General features: G+C 41.6%; 1 protein-coding gene across 1 annotated transcript; it reads left to right on the top strand.

Annotated features, from left to right (window-relative positions):
* Positions 1 to 537: 537 nt before the first annotated feature.
* On the top strand, positions 538 to 12,265 carry LOC118556930 (coagulation factor XIII A chain-like). Its single transcript, XM_036125604.1, has 18 exons — positions 538 to 626; positions 1,969 to 2,038; positions 2,142 to 2,244; positions 2,328 to 2,504; positions 3,366 to 3,614; positions 5,702 to 5,820; positions 5,900 to 6,007; positions 6,599 to 6,773; positions 8,520 to 8,658; positions 8,773 to 8,876; positions 8,959 to 9,047; positions 9,214 to 9,367; positions 9,456 to 9,565; positions 9,690 to 9,858; positions 9,934 to 10,088; positions 10,595 to 10,731; positions 10,806 to 10,911; positions 11,842 to 12,265. The coding sequence occupies exons 2-18, from the start codon at positions 2,009 to 2,011 to the stop codon at positions 11,875 to 11,877; spliced, it is 2,160 nt and encodes a 719-aa protein (XP_035981497.1). The 5' UTR covers positions 538 to 626; positions 1,969 to 2,008; the 3' UTR covers positions 11,878 to 12,265.
* Positions 12,266 to 21,206: the final 8,941 nt, after the last annotated feature.

Here is a 21,206-nt window from a genome sequence, read left to right as displayed (position 1 = left end):
CGTCTACAGTCTACTTATCTGTGGTGGGTTGTTGGGGTGTCCACCCTGGACAGATCACCAGCCAATCACAGGACAACACAGAGACACACCTGGAACAATGACCTTGCCCTTAGGTGCGTGCAAACCATGCACGCACCTAAGGGCAACTTAGAGTATTTAACCCAATATAGATGCTTTTAGACTGTGGGAAGAGTTACCCAGAGAAAATCCACTCATGCTCACAGAGAACATGCAGAGAGACTCCAGGCCAGGATTTGAACCCAGGACCTTCTTGCTGCAGCAGCACTACAAGCCGTGCAGCCCAGAAAACCAAATAAACAATTATTTGTGGTGATTAGAAATAGGAAACGTTCTCAGATTAGAGAAATGTAAAGAAATATTTCAATTTACAGAAGTCTGAGTGTTTCTACTGCGACCAGCTCAGTGGCAGACAGCAGTGGTCCTCACAGGGGCAGGAACCTCCCTGCACCACGGATCGCCACTGGTCCTCTGAAGATGAGGAAACTCTGCTGTGTGTTTATAAAAACAGGAAGCAGTGTTTGTTATAAAAAGTGATGCTGCGGCCGTTCAGATCATCTTCTGATCGGATCAGAACCCGGACCGACCAGCACCTCTCCATCTGAACGGTGAGTTTCAGCCTTTAGGGAAACGCTTTGACCTTCAACACAGAAAGATAATATGATGGCAGAAAGAAAAACAAGTAGCATTTAATAAGTTTTATTCAGATGAGTTAGAAAAAACATTTATTTTTAGATAAACATCAAGGCAATCAGAAATCTGAGATCATAAATGATCATGCTTCATCTTTTAATCATGTTAGAAAAACAGATATTTAAATCATAAAGTATATATTTATATAAATCTATGGTAATATTATAATGGGTTTAGTGATGTTTTAATTAATTCAATTTAAAATAACTTTTTATTAGTAGTATCTGGGAATTAACAGATCAGTACTGAAGGCTTTTTTCACTATTACTCATAGATCAGGATTAACAGTTCGGTTCTTGTGAAAGCCCTAAATAGATAAACAAAAAGGATGTTTTCAGTACCATATCCTTTAAAAGTTTAAGGATAATAAACATTCATGTTAACATGATGTTAAACTAAGTTAATATTATCTACTAATTATTAAACTTAGTTGCAGTAATAAATGAAGAAACAATTATAATAGCAACACTTAAAAAGACAGCATATTCCTTTACAATAAGATTAGAAATTAAAATAATATTTAATTTATTGTGGAAATAAAGTACACATTTAGACCTAGTGAATAAATTGTATTATTTCAGTAACTAAAGAGAGACATTATTTAATTAGTGCATTATTTAGATTAATCACAGACTGATGTTTTCAAGCATTTATTTCTGTTATGAGGATTTTCGTCGTACAGCAAATTATAACGTAATTAGGATTAGTATTTACTATTACATACTTAAGATTACATCTAAGCAATGAAAGTATTTATACACAGAAATATGGGCTTAATGAAAGTATGTTTAATACCTGCTTAAAGGTTTTTATTTTCCAAAGATATCTTTAATCAAAACTCATCTCATTTATTGTCGATGACTGTAATAAAGGTATATTTTGAAAACTTGGTTTAAAATCAAACCAGCTAAAAATGCAAGACAAGATAAACAAGTTAAAAAATTATCAAAAAACAGCAACACTTCCTGAAAGTTTGAGAAAGTTTTCAATCAACTGCACCCAGCGTTTCCTCTCCAGATGCTTTAATTGGTCAGATTTTTATTTTATGATATTTTGTGGTTGAGTCCTGCAAAAATGTTTCTCTATCTTAACATCTTGTTTGCAGCATTTTAGAAAGCAAGACAACACATTTCAGTGTTTACATCAATATTCTATATAAATTAAGACATTAGATTTTTATTTGATTCCACATTTAATTTAAAAATAAAATGCCTTTTTATGCTTTATGAAAACTTAGATTTTTACTCTTCTTTTAAGCTCTTGCGTCTGTCGTGTCTCCCCACGAAGTTTTTCCACCATGCGTAAAAGTTTCCGCCTCTCGAGTCAGGTAAGCACGGCCAGAAAAACGTCAAGCGTTACTTTAACACCTCCTTTTTAAAACAGCAGGAAGTTAATGGGCTGGTTCTGCTGCTCCTGATGCGCTTTTTCAGGTGCCGAACAAAAACCTTCACATCGACCACGATGACTTTCGTGAGTTCGAGCCGTTTGAAGGTGAAACCGATCTCATTCCGAGATCGACGGCACCTGGAACTGGTAGGACTCGGATCGTCTGCTTTGGCTGCAGCCACAATGAGCTGAACAATAAAGATAATGGGTCCTCTGCCGTACTCTCGCAGAGCCCCTGACGGTCGTCGGCGTCGACATGCGGAAGGACTTCAACGAGGCCAACCACTACACCACTGAGTACGTGAACAACCTCCTGGTGGTGCGTCGTGCTAAGCAGTTTGTCATCGACATAACCTTCAGCCGTCCCATGGTGCCTCAAGACGATTTCCAGCTGGAGTTCCTGATTGGTGAGTTTTATGGCTAATGTTTGTTACATTTGTGTTCAAATGTAAAACCTGGCTAAATATGCATTTAGAGACTGAAATAGTCTCAAGCCCTGTCAGTTTTCAAGTTTCACCACAGATTTAGATTTAGGTCTGGACTTTAACTAGTCCTGACAACCTCCAAAGCGCTTCACACTAAAGTCTAGTCATTCAAACATTCACACACACATTCCCACCTTGACGGTGGTGAGCTATGTTAGTAGCTACAGCTGCCCTGGGCCAGGCTGACAGAGGTGAGGCTGCCATGCCCCGACGCCACCAGGCCCTCTGACCACCACCAGCAGGCAATGCAGGTGAAGTGTCCAAGGACACAAAGACAGTCAAAGCGGGGGATCAAACCGGCAACCCGCCAATTGCAGGGCAAACTCCCTAACCTCTGTGTCACATGTGTTTCATCATCTTTCCCTTCTTTGCACGGGTACAGGTACATGTGGTTTACCCCAAAGGTGGGCAAAGAGACTAAGGTTTTCACTGCTATGCCACAAGCAAGGTATAAACTGATGTAGCATACCCACAGAGTTAAGCCTATAACAAAAGAGAGTAAATGTTTTTGACGCAAACCATCTTCCGCCATTTTAGCCAAACTCAGACATTTTAATAACAGGATGTTTGGAGTTTTTGGGGAGAGGAAAGACTCTTTTTGAAGAGAAGACCTGAAGTACGTAGACATACAGTATGGCAACAAAGCCGTCATGTCGAGTCAGATATCCTCTATTATTGAAGCAGATTTATAGAAATATGCGCCACATGATAAAGACTGCTAGACAGTTGTTTTACTTCCTGGTGTGAAAGAGTGTGAGTGTTTCTCTACTTCCTCTCCTGCAGGCGAGAAACCTGCCGCCAACAAGGATTCCCTGGTTGTAGTGACCTTCCGTAACCGTCGTAGTACTTCTTGGTCTGGAAAGATCCTGGGAACCAGGGACACAGTCGTGTCCCTCGGGATCACAGCCCATGCTAAGGCCATTGTGGGCTTGTATCGTATGTATGTGGCCGTCGTGGTGGGCAACGGTATGCAGCGGACTGAGAAGGACCCCAACACCAACCTCTACGTGCTGTTCAACCCGTGGTCTCCAGGTACCACCCTACTAGGTCTACTGCCACCTGGTGGCTGTGAGAGGCAGTACAGTTTCTCTTTTTCATTTTTCTTCTGATGACAAACAGGCAAATAATTCTGCAAAAAGCAATGCTTGAGAATGCTTGAAGTCCCTGTCTGCCTTCTTACATTTTTTATGCCAGTGTTATTTTATAGTATATTTTAACAGCTACACAACCCTTTTTGTAGTTAACATAGACAAGTTCCTGACAAAATCGCAACATTTGAATTTCTCTCATCACTCATTTCATATTTACTGCAGAAACATTTTAAATAAATACAGGAAATATTTACAAAGGTGCATCATATGGACAGGTCTTCTGAAGGAAATGCTTGATTTCTAAGTTCATTTGATAAAAATCACAAGATCGACACTTAGCCAACGGCCTGAACGACTTCTACTGTCGTTTCAACAGACAAAGGGACAGTCCTGCATCCACCCCCCGTGACACCACCCAACAGATCATCTCCACCTCCTCCTCAGTGACAACTCTTTCTATACACGAGAGAGATGTTAACAAACTCTTCAAAAGACAGAACCCCCGGAAAGCTGCTGGACCAGATCTGTCTCTCTGTCCACCTTGAAGCACTGTGCTGACCAGCTGTCTCCAGTGTTCACAGACATTTTTAACACCTCAGTGCCGAAATGCCACGTGCCAGCCTGCTTCAAATCCTCCACCATCTTCCCTGTTCCCAAGAAGCCAAGGACCACAGGACTTAATGACTTTAGACCTGTCGCTCTGACCTCTGTGGTTATGAAGTCCTTTGAGCGCCTTGTGCTTTCACACCTTAAATAAATCACCGATCCCCTCCTGGACCCCCTACAGTTTGCCTACAGAGCCAACAGGTCTGCAGACGACGCTGTCAGCCTGGCCCTTCACCACATCCTCCAGCACCTGGACTCTGCAGGAACCTACGCCAGGATCCTGTTTGTGGATTTCAGCTCTGCCTTCAATACAATCATCCCAGCTCTGCTTCAGGAGAAGCTCTCCCAGCTGAATGTCCCTGACTCCCTCTGCAGGTGGATCACAGACTTCCTATCTGACAGGAAGCAGCAGGTGAAGCTGGGAAAACATGACTGATTCCCAGCTCATCAGCACTGGTTCCCTCCAGGGCTGTGTTCTTTCTCCTCTGCTCTTCTCCCTGTACACCAACAGCTGCACCTCCAGTCATCTGGAGGTGTCTGTCAAGCTCCTGAAGTTCGCAGATGACACCACTCTCATGGGACCCATCTCTGATGTGACGAGTCCGCCAACAGGTGGGAGGCTGACCATCTGGTGACCTGGTGCAGGGAGAACAACCTGGAGCTCAACGCTGTAAAAACAGTGGAGATGGTTGTGGACTTCAGGAAGAACTCAGCCCCAGCTACCCCCATCACCCTCTGTGACTCCACCATCGACACTGTGGAGTCTTTCCGCTTCCTGGGAACTATCATCTCCCAGGACCTAAAGTGGAAGCTGAACATCAACTCCCTCACCAAGAAAGCACAGCAGAGGATGGACTTCCTGATGCAGCTGAAGAAATTCAACCTGCCAAGGACAATGATGGTGCAGTTCTACTCCTCCATCATTGAGTCCATCCTCACCTCCTCCATCACCATCTGGTACGCTGGTGCCACCGCCAAGGACCAGAGCAGACTGCAGCGTGTCATCCGGTCTGCAGAGAAGGTGATTGGCTGCAATCACCTTCTCGTTACATTAATGCGTTAATACGTTACACAGTCTACTGTGTGTATATAGCTCTGTATATAAATCTATTCTATTTTATTTTATTTTGTCTGCACCATCAACACCAAGTCAAATTCCTTGTAAGTACAAACCTACTTGGGAATAAACTTGATTCTGATTCTGATTCCGAAGATTTGATGGGAAGCAAGGTTGTAATTTTAGTCCATAAAGTGAAACATCTTCCATCTAAATAAATGTAATAATTTCAATACAGTGCAAACAGTTTGGGCAATCACACCACTATTGACTATATTCTGTACCAGCTGGTAAGTGGAGCCTATGTATGACCAGTGTGAGTTGGTCTGAGAATTTTATTGCTGACCATGTGCTCACGTTTGCAGATGATGAAGTGTTTTATCCGGATGAAGTCGGGCGGACGGAGTATGTGCTGAATTCCACTGGTCTGATTTATATGGGGACGCCAGAGCAAGTGACTGAGCGTGGCTGGGTGTACGGACAGGTACTCATTAGGGACAACAGGCACGGAGCACAAATTACTTTAATTTTGGTTTCTAAATTAGACATTTGCTTCCATGCAGTTTGAGAAGGGCGTCCTGGACGCCTGTATTTACATCATGGACGTCTGCCGGATGCCAATCCAAAGCCGTGGGGAAGTTACCAAAATGGTTCGGACAGCATCAGCTTTGGTGAGAATACTTTAGTTTTTATCCAAAGCCTGTTAATCACTTTCATTTGAACCTAATAAGCAGTTTAATCTTCAGCTAGTAATTAAGTTAAATCACTAAAAATGTAAATTTTTGTATTCTGTGTTTGCTCTACGCTTCTTCAGGGTGACTGAATGCTGCTTCTCAAGACTTTGAAGCAATCAACTGGGTTCCCTTATATAGGAAATTTTTGGACCAATCTGTATAATCTGATTGAATTTGACTTTGGAAAGAGCCTTGAGATGACGTGTTTCATGAATTGGCGCTATATAAATAAAATTGAATTGAATAGTTTTTCTTTGCCCACCCATGAGCTTTCAGTCCTTTGACCTCATTTACTACTTCAGAGTGTTGTAGTTTTGTAACTTTCACTGTGGGATTCTTATACCCGTTTTTGATGAATATGCAGCGTTTTGTCCTGAAGGTCATTCAGATCTTTTAGCTTTGGCTTTAGAATATAACTCATTCTTTAAATTGTGTCTCTCGTGTTTGGGATAACCAGTCAGCTCTTTCATCTATTGTGCAGCATTGGTTGGTATTATTATCTGACCTTTCACTTCTGTACTTAATCAGATCAACTCTCAGGATGAAAACGGTGTGTTGGTTGGAAACTGGAGTGATGACTTCTCCATGGGTACCCCCCCAACCACCTGGACCGGGAGCACCAAGATTCTCCTGCAGTACCACAACACTGGTGCTCCTGTCTCATTTGCTCAGTGCTGGGTGTATGCCGGAGTCCTCAACACCTGTAAGGCCTTAAAGTAAAACGATTCAAAAACCATTTTCTGTTTGGGGTTAAATCATCTTAAAACCCTTTGTGGTCACAATGTGTTGGTTTGATTGGGATTTCAGTCAAAGTAAGCCCAAAAACAATGCATTCTGTTAATGCTGCTTTAGGAAACTAGTTAACGAGCATCAGTTTCTAACTATTTATGCAACCAGTTCTCAGATGTTCCAACAATGACCCAGTAATACCATTATTTAATCTCATGCATAGAGGCTATATCTGCGTTGATGAAGGCTGACTCAAATCGGCATGCAGGATGCTTGAAACTGAAAGTGAAACTGATGACTTGACCTACTTTCTGATTACAGTGGTTTATAATTATCTGAAAGCATTGATAGTGCATTTAGATTTCATTCCCTCAGCTAGTTCAATTTCTGATGTAAAAAAAATCAGACAAATAAGAGACAGCAGAAGTTACAAAACCTGTTGCGACACAACAGAACATTGTGAATACCATAAGCTTGAGACCTATACACGTGTGCTAATTATTACGAGACAACATTTAAGCAGAGGGTTTACATAAGAGACTTGTCGCATGTAAGTCCATGTAGATTATGGCCGTCAGCTGTGTGTGTGTGTGTGTGTGTGTGTGTGTGTGTGTGTGTGTGTGTGTGTGTGTGTGTGTGTGTGTGTGTGTGTGTGTGTGTGTGTGTGTGTGTGTGTGTGTATGTTTGTCCATGAACGCTGTCCAGAAGCCATTGTCCTTGATATGACGGAAAGTTTATCAACCGGCGCCTCAGTTCTGAACGCATCCACAGATGTCCGCGGGGGAGGAGGGAGAGGGGGGAGTAGTTCTGGGCCCTCTTGCCATAACATCCAGGGGAGTTTTTTTGATTGGGGAGGCATAATCCAAATACACTTTTTGTTTTGAAAAACAAGCTGCACAAACTTTTCCTTCAGCTTTAAAGTCCTTTGTCAATGGCTCCACATCTCAAATCCAATATTCAAATTTGTTGAGCTTTTTTCCCCATTTCACATCCAGATTTATCCCATCTTTCCTCTGAGTTCAACCCCCGTAGCCAGCCTGTGTTCCATCGCATCTAGCTTGTGGCTCTGCTTGTCCAACTTACAGTTCTGCTCGTTCACAGCCTTAGTGATCGCATCATATGCGGCCGGCAGCCTGATCATGGCCATATTTGCTACCGACATTCTCTGGAATTGCTGGTACATCAGAAATCCTCCCAATCCAAATAGAAGAAATCCAGGAATTATGAATCTAAACATGTATACGTCTTCAACGTCCTCGACTGACAAAATCGAAAAACACACCATTTTCCACCTGTACCAGGAATCTAAGGTGTATCCCACGAAGTGTGTCCCATCAGGACAGGACCGGTCCCCTTTTCTCTGACCAGATCCAGAGTTTCCAGAGTTCAGGTGATATGAAGAGAGAGCTCAGAAAGACAAGACACAGCAGCAGCAGGGACAGCAACAACCTTCTCCACCGAGAGACAGAAAATATTTGAAACTGACATTCATATAAAGTTTATAGTTTACTTGTTAAAACATATAAAAGGATCGGCTAAAATGTAAAAAGGAGCCCTATTTTTGGCACAGATTGTCAGTTTAGGAAATTTCTCAAATTTGAGGACAAAAGACTAAATTGACAAATTAAACAATAGTATATTAAAAGGGCATATTTTATCTAACAAAAGTTGTTAAATTAAATGTAAATGACTTCATGTTAGGCGGTTTCTCTGCCTACAGTCCTGCGGTGCCTTGGGATCCCGTCGAGGGTCATCAGCAACTTCAACTCAGCCCACGACAACACGGGCAACCTGAAGACTGAACTCGTCTTTAAGGAGGATGGTACACCTGACCCACGCAACACCAGAGACTCCATCTGGTTAGCCGAACGCCAGATTACGGGGTTTAAAACATAAACAGCAGAACCGTCTCACTGCTGTGGGTTGGGGGAATAAACTAAACCATAAAACTAACATGCATCTTTTCTGTACAGGAACTACCACTGCTGGAATGAGGCATTTATGAAGCGGGTCGACCTTCCACCCAAGTTCTCTGGATGGCAGGTGGTGGATTCAACGCCCCAGGAGACCAGTGATGGTATCGTAGATAAACGGCAGCACGCTAAACTCAAAGGTGGATGAAGGAACAACTAACACGACTTTGCCTTGCTGGGTTCCAGGATATTTCCGCTGTGGTCCGGCTCCCGTCATCGCCATCAGGGATGGTGAGCTGTGTCACCCGTTTGACTGTCGCTTCGTCTTTGCTGAGGTTAGACTGGAATGAGAACAATATTGCTGTTGTCTCGTCTCCAAACATTAAAACATTTTTCACTGAGTAAAACTGGAGTTTTGTTCAACACCACCCTAACAAAAAAGGTATCAATAACTGTTGCTGTCATGTAAGATGACCTGGAGATTGACTGTACATCTTCTAGGTGAACAGTGACCTGATCTTTATGGTGAGTGACAGGTACGGCAATATGACGCCAAAGAAGGTCGACACCACCTACATTGGAAAGATGCTTTACACTAAAGCTGTGAGCAGGTGGGGCCCTGAGGACGTCACAAGGACCTATAAGCACCCAGAAGGTCGTAAATGCACCAGGTTTATCTATTGCATGACCAAAATATCCTAAATGAGTACAGGAACATGAATGGAGATGATCCTCATCTGCAGGAAGTCCACAGGACAAGCAGACAATGGCTAAGGCTGAGCAGTACGGATGTGCGAGAGACCAGTCTGACCTCCCTGCATCTAAGCTGGCCATCCAGATTTCTGCTCAAGCAGTAAGAAGTCCATCCATCTATCAGTCTATCCAACAAATGTATTCACTGTAAAAACTGACTAAAAGTGGCTGAGAGCTCTGAAATATACAAGGGCTGGGAGTGACACTACACCTTCTCCATCCAGGGCTTTGTGGGCGAGCCTCTGAAGATCGAAGTGACGTTCTACAATCAAGCTGAACTGATGAAATCTGTGAAAGCTCACATGGAGATCGCAGTCACCTACTACACCGGCGTGGCCTCATCAGATCCCTTCAAGTCTGAGGACTTCACTCTGGACATTGCAGCCTTCCAGAGTGAGTTTGTGAGCTTCAGGTCCCTGGGTATTTCATGGAAATAGCACAACATTGATGCCTCTGTTTCTGTTGCAGACAGCACCAGAGTCTTTGAGATTACACCCCAGCAGTACGTTTCCCAGCTGGGTTCTAATAGCAGCCTGGAGATCACCGTGACGGGAAAAAGCGATGATGAGGAGGTCTCAGAGGTCAAGACCATCTCCCTGAAGCTCCCTCCACTGAACATCACGGTAAACCACAGATATGATATCCATGAAACAATAATTAATAATAAAATAATTATCTGAACTCCTGGAATGGTACACAGAATTCTTGACTGATGTACTGAATGTTTAAAACCGGAACTTCTGTCAAAAACCGAGAAGCGAATAAGAAAATGAGCACAAGACAGACAAGAAGTTGCTGGAGAATGTTTCCCTTTTATCTGGAAGTCCAAACTCAGCCATCAAAGTCCACCCAAGCCAAAAGGAGAATTGTCCCTTTAACTTGTTGTCAAAGGGACAATTTTAGTTTTTGTATCCAGAGAGGAGGTCGGGAGCAACGCTGTCTGATTGCTGCAGCGTGAAGATCTGACAAACCGGCACCCTCTGCAGGGATTTAAAAGAGCTCTGTGGTGACCTCAGTCCGCCGGTTATTCGTTACTGCATCACGTCTGACAAAAAGCTGTTAGTTTCCAGCCACATTCACTGGTTCATCAACAGAACCTGAGCCCTTCTCCTTCCTGGTCTTTTTTCAGCTGAGTGGACAACCTCAGGTGAATCAGGAGATGTACGCGGTCGTTTCCTTCACAAACACCCTGAGCTTCCCCCTCACCGGGGCCAAGCTGGCCATGGAGGGAGCCGGACTGCTGGAGACCCAGGTCTACAATTACAGGTGAGCCCAGTTCAGGTCGCCTCTTGCACGGTCAGCTGGTGGTGCTGCGTATTTACAAAATGCTTGTCTTTCAGGACCATTCCACCCATGGGTCAAATATCCCGTAAAGTGGGGTTCAGACCTCTGAAGCCGGGTCTCCGCACCTTACTGGTGTTGCTGGACTGCGAGAACCTGCCAGATGTAAATACCACCACAGCTAAAATAGCATTTTTTCTTTATTGCCACTCCCACGCTGACTCAAAATCACTATCTGGTTTCACAAGTATTATTATTGTTATTGTTATTATTATTATTATTATTAGTAGTAGTAGTAGTAGTATTGCTGAGGAATTTAAAAGACTAGTTGGTATATTGTAGCTAAAGTGTCACAAGGTGTTTAAAAAGTGTTTTTAAATGAGAGTCAGGAGGGGGATTAAACAATTTAAATGTTGGCTAAAAGTTACAATAAACTATTTGCTAAGAGGTTAAAGTATTAATATTTGTAAGAACTGTTGCTTGAAATGGCAAAATATTACTGATTTATTGCCTAAAATTGTTTATTTTCATCACTGACTTTGACAAACAAATCCAAAGTTCTAGAGAGCAGCTTAAATTGTCATTAAAGTTAAGGAATAAACTACAGCTTTAGATGGATGCTCAAATATTTTGTGACAAGCTTTAGCAGTGCATGCATCAAAATGCTATTTAAATGATTAAACTTGTTAAAAGAAAGTACAACATTTAGAAAAAGATTTAATAATTAATGGATTTGAACAAGGTACAATATGGATACCAATGTATATATATCTATAGAGAGAAAAACTCTCACACTCTCTCTCACTCACTCACTCACTCACTCACACACACACACACTTTTTATTTCTGCAAAGTGCTTTTGGACAACATCAGTTGGTAATCGGGTCTTATCTAAATACACTGAGTTAAATCAAAATTCTAAATATAAATTAAATATACATTAGACAGGTTAGCTGGTAAAGGGTTTTAGAGATTTTGTCACAAATTTTAAATTAAATGCTTAAAATAATGACAGTGGCAACATTAGCTTATAGTATGAAAAAAGACATTTTAATGTTAATGGTCAGTAAAATGAATTGTGTCACTTTCTTTCAGGTGACCACCATGGTTGAAGTCAAGGTCATGCCATAATCGCCCAAATGGACAACGAGCTCTAAATCTTTAATGATTAGTTTTCTTTCTGGAAATCATCTACAATTATCCTGGAAATCATCAAAATCGTTTTCACTTCTTTGTGTGTTTAGACTTTATGCAGTTATTAACAGGTTGAGATATTTAATCAGTAATTACAAATTCTTTTTGGTTCTGATGAGGCTTAAATATAAATGTAATGTATGTAATAATTTCTGTATGAAAACTGAACCAGATTATAAAGTTTTATTGTCCTTCACTTATTTGTCCGCATAAAGAATAATTAAATGAGATTTTATCTTTTTTTAAATCTTTTCTGTATACCATAATTCCTTTCTTTAACAATAATTACACCGTGTACTAACAAATAAAGCATTTTTCAAAGGCACTGAAGGTCTCACTGATCTTTAACATATTTATATCCACTCTTTTGGACATATTTTAATCTTCACAGTGATTTGTTCCATTAGGTTTGCCATTTAACATTAAGAGCCAAATCCAAACAGGCAGTTTTACCTGAAGGGCTGTTGTGAATGCTGCAGCCACCAGAGGGCGCTGATCTACCTTTGGGTAAAAATTAAACAAGGTAAAAGTCACAGAATAAGCCCTCAGTTTGGTTTAAAACATGAACAGTGAGGCATCCATTGGTGTAAACCATAGACATAGTATAAGAGTAGACCCTGTATCGACCGCTTTCGCCTATGTGTGTTGACGAGATTTGGGGACGCCATCTTGGGGCGGTTGGCAGCTCAGCTCAGTGTAATGTGTTGACCAGGCGCAGAATCAATTTTAATCAACTCGTTATAACTCGTTGAATTTTGAACTAATTTTCACGTTGTTGTTTTTTTTTGCTTAAAACCTTTAAACTATAGCTATTATAACAAATGGTCCAGTGCATTTAACTAATCTTAGTGGATTAAAAGTAATAGAATACTCTACAGTAATAGACAGGATGTATGTATGTTTCAAAACACAGCCACTCATACATTTTGTAAAATTTTGCCACTAACACATTTGTACATGTACACACACACACACACACATATATATATATATATATATATATGTACTGACCTTTGAACTATAAGAGTCAGAGTTCCCCTTAATGTTACATAAAAATAAAATAAAAATTTCATGCTTTTCAAAGTATCTTTATTAGTCTCCTTGAGCGAAAATCAACTTGGATACAAGGATCAGATACACTACACTACACATTCAATCACTAATAAAAGAAGTCTTGATAAATTTATAAATAAATATAAAATAGTAACAACAGTTCATAAATCATAGTTCAACTAAAACATTAAAACCGTACAAATCAACCTTTAAAAACAGAATAATTTCAAACACCCCTGCCCTCCCAGTTTGCTGCTGTAGATCATAAGACACCATAGATGTGGCTTCCTAAGTGTTAATCTTCTCACCACACCATGCATTTGTTAAACTTTTGAAAATGATGGGCCAACTGGAACATTTCAGTCGTCTGCAGACGTCCACGACGGGCTCTTTCCAACTGCCACAAGGCTGCACTCACTTCACCATGCAGAAGCTGTACTGTTTCCATTTTTTTAAAGGTTCATCTCTTGGGAAGGAAGGTGGTTGTCATTGTGTTTACTCACTAGCGCTACCTCCTGGCTGGCTCGCCAAAATATGTTACACTTTTGAAAATGATGGGCCAGCTCGTCTCCAGTGCAACATATTTATTTTGTAAAAACAACCTCTGGAAAATAGAAAAATACCGCAGGTTACGGAGCAGCTAGCGCTGGCCAACTTCTTCTGCTGGCCAGAGCGTCAGCAACTGCTACAAGCGGCACCAAGCGCCCTCTGCTGGTAAAACTCATACTTTTAAAGGAGAAGTCTGGTCAACAAGGGAAAATCAGTGGATCATTAGCTATACCTAAAACTAATACGTCCGTGGTGAATAAATGAATTTAGCGTTAATCAATAAGAAAATAAAAGCATAAATTGTCGTCTCGATCATTGTGTATGGGGGAGGCCACCCGACATCACATCCTGTGACGTAATGTGACGTAATGTTGCGGTAAGGCACTGCGCTCTACAAGCTAATTCAATAGGGACTGTTGTACACAGCTGCGATAAACAACAATTATTTTGGATTTCTAGAGGACTTCACCATTGAAATTTGCGGGAGCTATTGTTGAAGCAACAATGCACACGTGCATGGCCGTTGGATGTAACAATACATTGGGTAAAAGTGAAAAAAACATTAGTTTTTTCACCTTTGCGATTCATGATCCACCACGGGCTGTTTTGTTGGATTAGCTACTTCAAGAGGGAGGATTTGCCATCGAATTTCTGGCCAGAGAGAAAAATGTCATCTGTAGCCAACATTTGGAAGAAGAATGTCTTCAAGATGACATGAGAGCGTGACTTTTCGGTAGGTTTTTCTTTTTTATAATGTAGAATTTGCCGGAACATTTGTTTACCCAACCAGAGCAGCGGAGTGATATGACACACTTAGAAAGAACGCTCATTGTTGCGAAGCAAACTTATTTTATGCGACTTTGGTCTTCTTTTTTCTAAAGTCGCTTGTAAATTTAATGAGTTGCGGGTTGCATTTTTTTTGGGCTTGTTTCTGAAAGTGAAGTTGATTGTTTTGGCTCTAAACTAAGTGACACTGAAATATCCCTCCGCATCATAATGCTGCAGCTCATCCTGACAGCAGCAGATTAAACTCAGAAAGAGCCGATCTAACCGTATTTTCTGCAGTTTACGGCTGCAATAACTGATGATAACTGCTGAAAGTAGATTAGGCTGTGCAGATCACCATTTTGAGCAGAGATTGGTTCTAAAGATGAGTTTTATACTCATAACATTGCAGAACCCAACCCATAAACCGTACTTTAATGCTTATTTGTTGTCCTTTTATGTCTCTAAAATGTAAAATTAGTATTACTTTAAATTTAAATGGTTAATACCATGTCTACCTTTGTTTAAGAGGTTAAAAAGTGCACAACATGTGGTCCTTGGGGCTACCTGGTGCCCACGGGCCCCACGTTGGTGTCCGCTGGTGCAAATTATTCGTGATCAGTGTCTAACAGCCGTCAAGAGAAACTCAGACCTGACCACACCATGTTTGGAGAAAACCAAACACCACATCAGCACAAAGCTGTAAGGCAGTGATCTCTAACTCAAATAACTTAACCTCAATGTTGTTTTTTCTCTAATACTGGGACAAATGTCCTCTGACTAGTTCCTGCTTATTGCACCTCATCAGGGAGGTGAGGTTAAGGCAGCCTGCCACTAGAGGGAGCCAACAGCCTTCACCCTCCAGGTACCGTTCAACCCAGCAACCTCATTCATCTGGGGCTCTCCAGAACATCAGCAGCTCCACCAGCAGGTCATGGCTGAAGTATTTCCTTCCTGGCGTTGTGTTCACAAACACCTGCTTGTTCCAGAGCAGCACTTTTCTGTAGCTGGACCTGGTTGTCCTGCAGTCTGGATCTGTTAGTCATGCAGTAAAGGAACCAAAGGTGTTGGGTCACTGGCCATCAGCAGGCCTTTCTCTGTCTCTAAGCTCAATCTACATTACTGCCAGTTAGATGTAGCTGGTTGTGCAGCAGGCTGAAAAACCCTCCAGGATAACCAGAAACGGCCTCAGAGTTTAAATGAGAGACGCTCGACTCTGAGGAGGTTTAAGCATCTGGATCAGGACGACTCTCTGTTTTATGTCTTGTTTATCTGTTTCTGTGTCTACAGACTCTTGCAAAGCGAGCTGCAAATGAAGCTCTAACTATGGAGTTGATATCTGAGGTAGAAGGAAGACCTCCAGTTCTGTCAGAGGTGACCATGTATTCATGTAATAGAGAGTAGATGGAGTAGTAGGAGATGCTCTCTGAAGAGCTGGGTCTTTTTTTTAGACTTGGACATGTGCTTTTTTTTTAGACTTGGACATGTGCTCTTCATTTCTGCCATGTGGAGTGACCCATATATAAAGTCTGGATTGTCTTGAACATGGGGAAGGCACAATCAGCCTACCAGAGTGAGACTTCACAGCACAGGCTGGGAGACCAGTTAGGAGGAAGCAGTCAAGGCAGGAGATGATGGTGGACTGGACCAGGAGCTGGGTGGCATAGTGGATCAATTACAACTGATTTTTTTATGTTTAACAAGGCGGAGTGGCAGGAATGAGCAACAGAGGCAACTAGTTCATTTGGCTGTCCATCATGACACCCAAGTTCCCAGCTACCTTTGATGGACACCGTTAACACTGAGTCGCAGATCATCAGAAAGGGTCTTCAGGGGTCAGTCTACAGTTTAAAACATCACACCTCTTTATTGTTACAGAGGGGAAAATCCCTTTAAAAACAACACTGAAAGGTTATTTTGTTGGCTAAAATAGCTACAATGAAAGTTAAAGTTCAACATTTGGATTTTTCAGTTTTCATGCCTTTTACAACCAACAACTCAGGGATTTATTATGAGACCGACAAACACGAAGTGAGACATAACTGCGACGTGGAAGAAAAACAATTTGTGGCCTTTAAGCAGATAAATATCCGAGGCCTATTTCACAAAAGCCGAATTTGGAAATCCAGGCCAAGCGGCAAAGCCAGGCTTGACATGGCGTGATTAATGCGTCTCGGCTTTATCTGTTTCAAAAAACCCAGGTTTAGGAAACGCAAACATGTCAAGCCAGATGTAGTAATTCAGCTAAATGCGCGTCCCTGTCTGTCTACAAAAGAGGTCGATCCAGATTCACTGATGCTACAATGGATCGGCGTCTGCTCCAAACTGCAAACCAAACCAGCAGCATTTGTTGCTGGAGGCTGATGAGGAACTGAAGCACATCCGACTCAGGAAAAGAAACATTGCTGCTGTTATGAAGGAAAACACATTTGTCTTGAGCAACTTGAGCCATATAAAAAAGTTAAACCATTTTCTCTGATCTATCCGATTCTGACACTGTTTATCTGACCCATAACACCTGCAGCAGTAGAGCAGGTTAGAGCATGAACCCATATCAGCAGACAGTCTTTGCAGAACAATGTTCACCTCATGTCAGGTTTTAATGGCGGCATTAATTATTAAGCTGGTAACGATTCTCAGTCATCCAGGTCATCCAGGTCACAAAACAACTGAAAAACTGAAAAACAACTGGACTTCTTTTTGGAATACAAGTCCAGTTGTTTTGTTTTTTACTTTTTTTGGAACATTAATTATTAATGCAAATAGCATAGACCCTAAAACATATTGAAAGAAGTTCAGGTAGGGTACTATTCATGATAAAATATATCAAATAACATCATATTATTTCCATCAACGGTTGTTGGATAACTGAGCCTTATGGTTTGTATAGTTTGTTTATCCTCTTGGGGCTGTGCGGTGCATATTTTGTGCACTTGAGAGGAAATGTGTTTTTTCTGGGTGAGTCAGGAAAAACAGCGCCCCCTAGCGTTGCAGAATTTCATGGAAAATGGTTTAACACCATTTTGTTTATTGGGACCACCTTTGCTTCTTCATCAGTGACACCTGTGATAATCTATTAAAGGCCTTTCTGTCAAACTCAGAACAAAAGCAGTCTTCAACAACACAGCTGAACAGTAACAATGGCCCTCATGGATGATAATAAAGTTAACAACGGTATAGGCCACCATCATCATTTCTAAATAATTATAGTGGCATTTTAATGCAGTCTGATGAAAAAACCAAAACACACAGATCAGGAAACAGAATTACTCCTAAACTAATGGGTTTCTGATCAGAGTGACCACTGACTGACTGTGTAGGGACCAGATAAGCCGGGCTGTCAGCTTCATCCTCTATCTTGGTTCTGTGAAATAGGCCTCTGGGAAGTGTGGCATGCATTTGCATTCATCCCATGCCTTCCTGAGCCAGAACTCTGTAGAACAGTGGTGTCAAACTCATTTCTACGTTGGTCCACTTTGGCATTATGAAGTCATTAAAAAGGCCGGTTGTTCCTGTATAGATGATACTTTTGGTTTTATTTCATTTCAGTTCAAATGAAAATATAAGAAAATGCACAATAACATAAAAGTAGCACCCTTAGTTTTAGCTACTTTATACAATTGAAAAGAATATATGCCTCGTTTTTATGACATGATATGCATTTTTTGACTCTGAATGGCCAGATTTAGCCCCCAGGCCTTGAGTTTGACGCATGTGCTGTAGAACCTCCTCCAGCAGCTATGAATGTCTGCAGACTGAACATTTTTGCACCATTCTTCCTTGTAAGAGAGCTCCAGCTCAATCAGATGACATGAAGAACATCTGGAAACATCTGTTTTTTCAAGTCTGTCCAATTGTTTTCAGCTCGATTCAGGCCTGGACTCCGACCAGGCCATTCTGGCTCATGGACCTGCTCTAACTCCAACTATCCCATAACATTTCTGGCTGGATGTGGTCATCCTGCTGGAAGGTGAGCCTTCACCCCAGTCTCACCGATTCTTCTAGGACTTTCCTGGATTCAGCTCCATCCATCTTCCCTTCAGCTCTGAGCAGCTTCCTTGTTCCAGCTGAAGCAAAGCGTCCCCACAGCATGATGCTGCCACCTCCATGCTTCACGGGGGATTGTGTTTTCAGGCAATGTGTTAGTTTGGCTTGTAAGCCACACTCTGGTTTCATCTGTTCTGAGAACCTTCAGCCATGTGTCTCCTAACAAACTGGACTTTATCTGGGCTACTACTGACTTATTGTTTCTAAACTTAAATCTACAAGCAGCTTAGTTTTCACAAGCTTTCCCTTGTATTTATGCTAGTTTAATAAGTAATGGTGATGTGGAATCAGTTGAGTGTTTTTGTTCAGGTTTAGTTTAAATTATTTAATAAATTAAGCAACAATAATCTGTAATATTTCCACCTATGAAAATTACTCATGAGTTTCTTTTTGTCACGACTCAATGAATCACAGACGGGATGTTCTGGACTCTATTCCCATCTGAATGAAACCTCTGGTTGTCGATCTAAACCAATATCCAGACACCTTTGGTCCAACAGCATCCCTGCACTGCACGGAACAAAAAAAAGGTAACATTTTCTTCAAATGAAAGTATTTGCCCTGGAAAGTATTTGCCCTTTGAATTAAAATACGAGAAACTCCGTCATTATCTCACGTGCAGTTTATCTAATTATCTTATTTTAGGGGTCAGAATGATGGCAGATAATCTTATTCGACTGTACAAATCCAGGACATATACACTCATTTTAAACTTTTAGTTCAGTTTTTGCAGTGTGCTCCCAGTTTGTGTTGAAGCAGAGGAGAAGCTGGTCAGACGTCTGCTGACGGGTCATTGTCAGCTTTAACCCGTCCGTTATGCTGGACGAGGAGCTCCCTGCTCCTGGCTCTCAGTTCCTCTTTCCTCCTGTCCTTCAGAGACACGCTGACCTGGAGCAGCTCAGGCTCAGCATCTCACTCAGCCTGGTGTTCACCACTGCTGTCTGTCACATTATCTGCATCTAACAGCTTCAGATCCGCAGACTGCTGATGAATCAGGTGATTAAACTCAATCAGAGGTGAGGGACCGCGGCTCCAAGGTCTGCAAACATTCACCCGAAATGTGCAATAAAAGCGCTCCTGAAGTTCCCTCTTCTCATGAATCCCATGAGTCACGGCAACATGAACGTTTGTTTCTGCATCTGAGAAAGTGGAAGTGGATGGACCAACCAGCAGCGTGTCAGAGTGACCCGATCAGAGCAAACAAAGCTGAAGACTTTTCCACGTCGAGCAGATTTTTAATCAAAACATGTTGAGATCTGCAGCTTCTCCGCTGAGAACGTGACCTGAGGTGTAAACGAGTCGTTGTGACCTGAAACTGCTGAGGTTTCCTCCAAATGTCACAAACTATATCAATGCTCCAGAAAAGAAGACTCAGTCATCAAACATAAAAGCAACGCTTGATGTTTAATTTCGTGGCTGATCATTTTTAGGACGCAAACATTCACTTTTTGTGCCAGAATGATTCATAAAGAATCATCTATTCATGCCTACAATCAGGAAGAGTTCACTCCAGTAAATCATTTCCAACTGCAGGAGGTCACACAGTTATTGTGGTTTGATCAGAGCTCATAATTCATTAGATTTTCTTCAGATCCTCTGGCCCAAAACAGCCTGAATATCATCCTGTTAAATCTGAGATCTATTAGTGCTAAATTACTGGGATTATTCTCACTAAAGTTCAGTTAAATGAAGCTCTTTGTTCTAGTTTTACAGGTGAATTATTTTCTTAGTTTGGCTTGTAGATATTGGTCCTTTTTGCTCAAGTGATCATTAATTTTATATAATATAAGCCTCTATTTATCCAGATAAAAACCTCGTTGAAGCAGCACTATTTACAATCATCAACAGTTTGATTCATTCAATAATAAATGAGCGTGAGGCGGGGTCCACCTGGACAGGTCACCAGCCAATCACAGGGCAACACAGAACCAAGCACACACACCTCAAGGGCATTTATAGGACCCAATTAACCCGACAGTCATGGTCCTGGACTGTGGGAGGAACCCAGAGTACCCGGTGAGTTCCCATGCATGAACAGGGAGAACATGAGCACAACGACCCCAGGCTGGGATTCTAACCCAGGACCTTCCTGCTGCAAGGCAGTGGTGCTACCAGCGGCTAACCATACAGCTAATGTACATTCATGTTGATTTAAAAGCATAAAATCAACTAACAACAAATTAATGACTCAATATTAGAAATACAATTAACAGATGTGATTATACATACAAACTATTCAGAGCAGTGTCTACTTTTCTACATCTATGCTCAGGGTAGCTGCAATTTATCTCATCTTGTATGTTTATGTCCCATTAAAACAGGGAGATTGCTGCAGATTCTCATGGGAAACGTGTCTGGTGTGTCTTTACAGTCATCATAAAAGTGCCTTTCAGAAGCCTGGATTACTGCAAGATCTCAGAATAACGTAAAAATATCAAAATAATTTAATGTTACACGTGTTGCTCAGAAGAAGCTGAGAATACAGACATGTGGCCTGCGGTTGGCCGCCATGTTTAAATCCAATATGGCTGCCGGGAGGACATGATTTGGGTCTTGTCTCAGCTTTTACAGGCGAGTTTCTTTCTCCTTGCAGGAAGCTGGTTAGAAATGGAAAATGTTGTCAGATAACTCAAATATTTAAAAATATTACAATTTACAGGAGTGTTTCTACTGTGACCCGCTCAGTGGCAGACGGCAGCGGTCCTCACAGGGGCAGGAACCTCCCTGAGGAGGTGGTGCAGAGGTCCTCTGAAGATGAGGAAACTCTGCTGTGTGTTTATAAAAACAGGAAGCAGCATTTGTTATAAAAAGTGATGCTGCAGCCGTTCAGATCATCTTCTGATCGGATCAGA

This window comes from Fundulus heteroclitus, chromosome 21 (assembly GCF_011125445.2).
Source record: "Fundulus heteroclitus isolate FHET01 chromosome 21, MU-UCD_Fhet_4.1, whole genome shotgun sequence".
In the NCBI taxonomy this organism is placed as follows: Eukaryota; Metazoa; Chordata; class Actinopteri; order Cyprinodontiformes; family Fundulidae; genus Fundulus; species Fundulus heteroclitus.
This window is presented reverse-complemented; position numbering and strand designations above follow the sequence as displayed.

Bases quoted from the DNA above. Each gene is read 5' to 3' on its own strand.
- LOC118556930 (XM_036125604.1), top strand. From the start codon at position 2,009: ATGCGTAAAAGTTTCCGCCTCTCGAGTCAG. The intron at 2,039-2,141 runs GTAAGCACGGCC...GCGCTTTTTCAG, and splicing joins GTTTCCGCCTCTCGAGTCAG to GTGCCGAACAAAAACCTTCA. The intron at 3,615-5,701 runs GTACCACCCTAC...TCACGTTTGCAG, and splicing joins GTTCAACCCGTGGTCTCCAG to ATGATGAAGTGTTTTATCCG.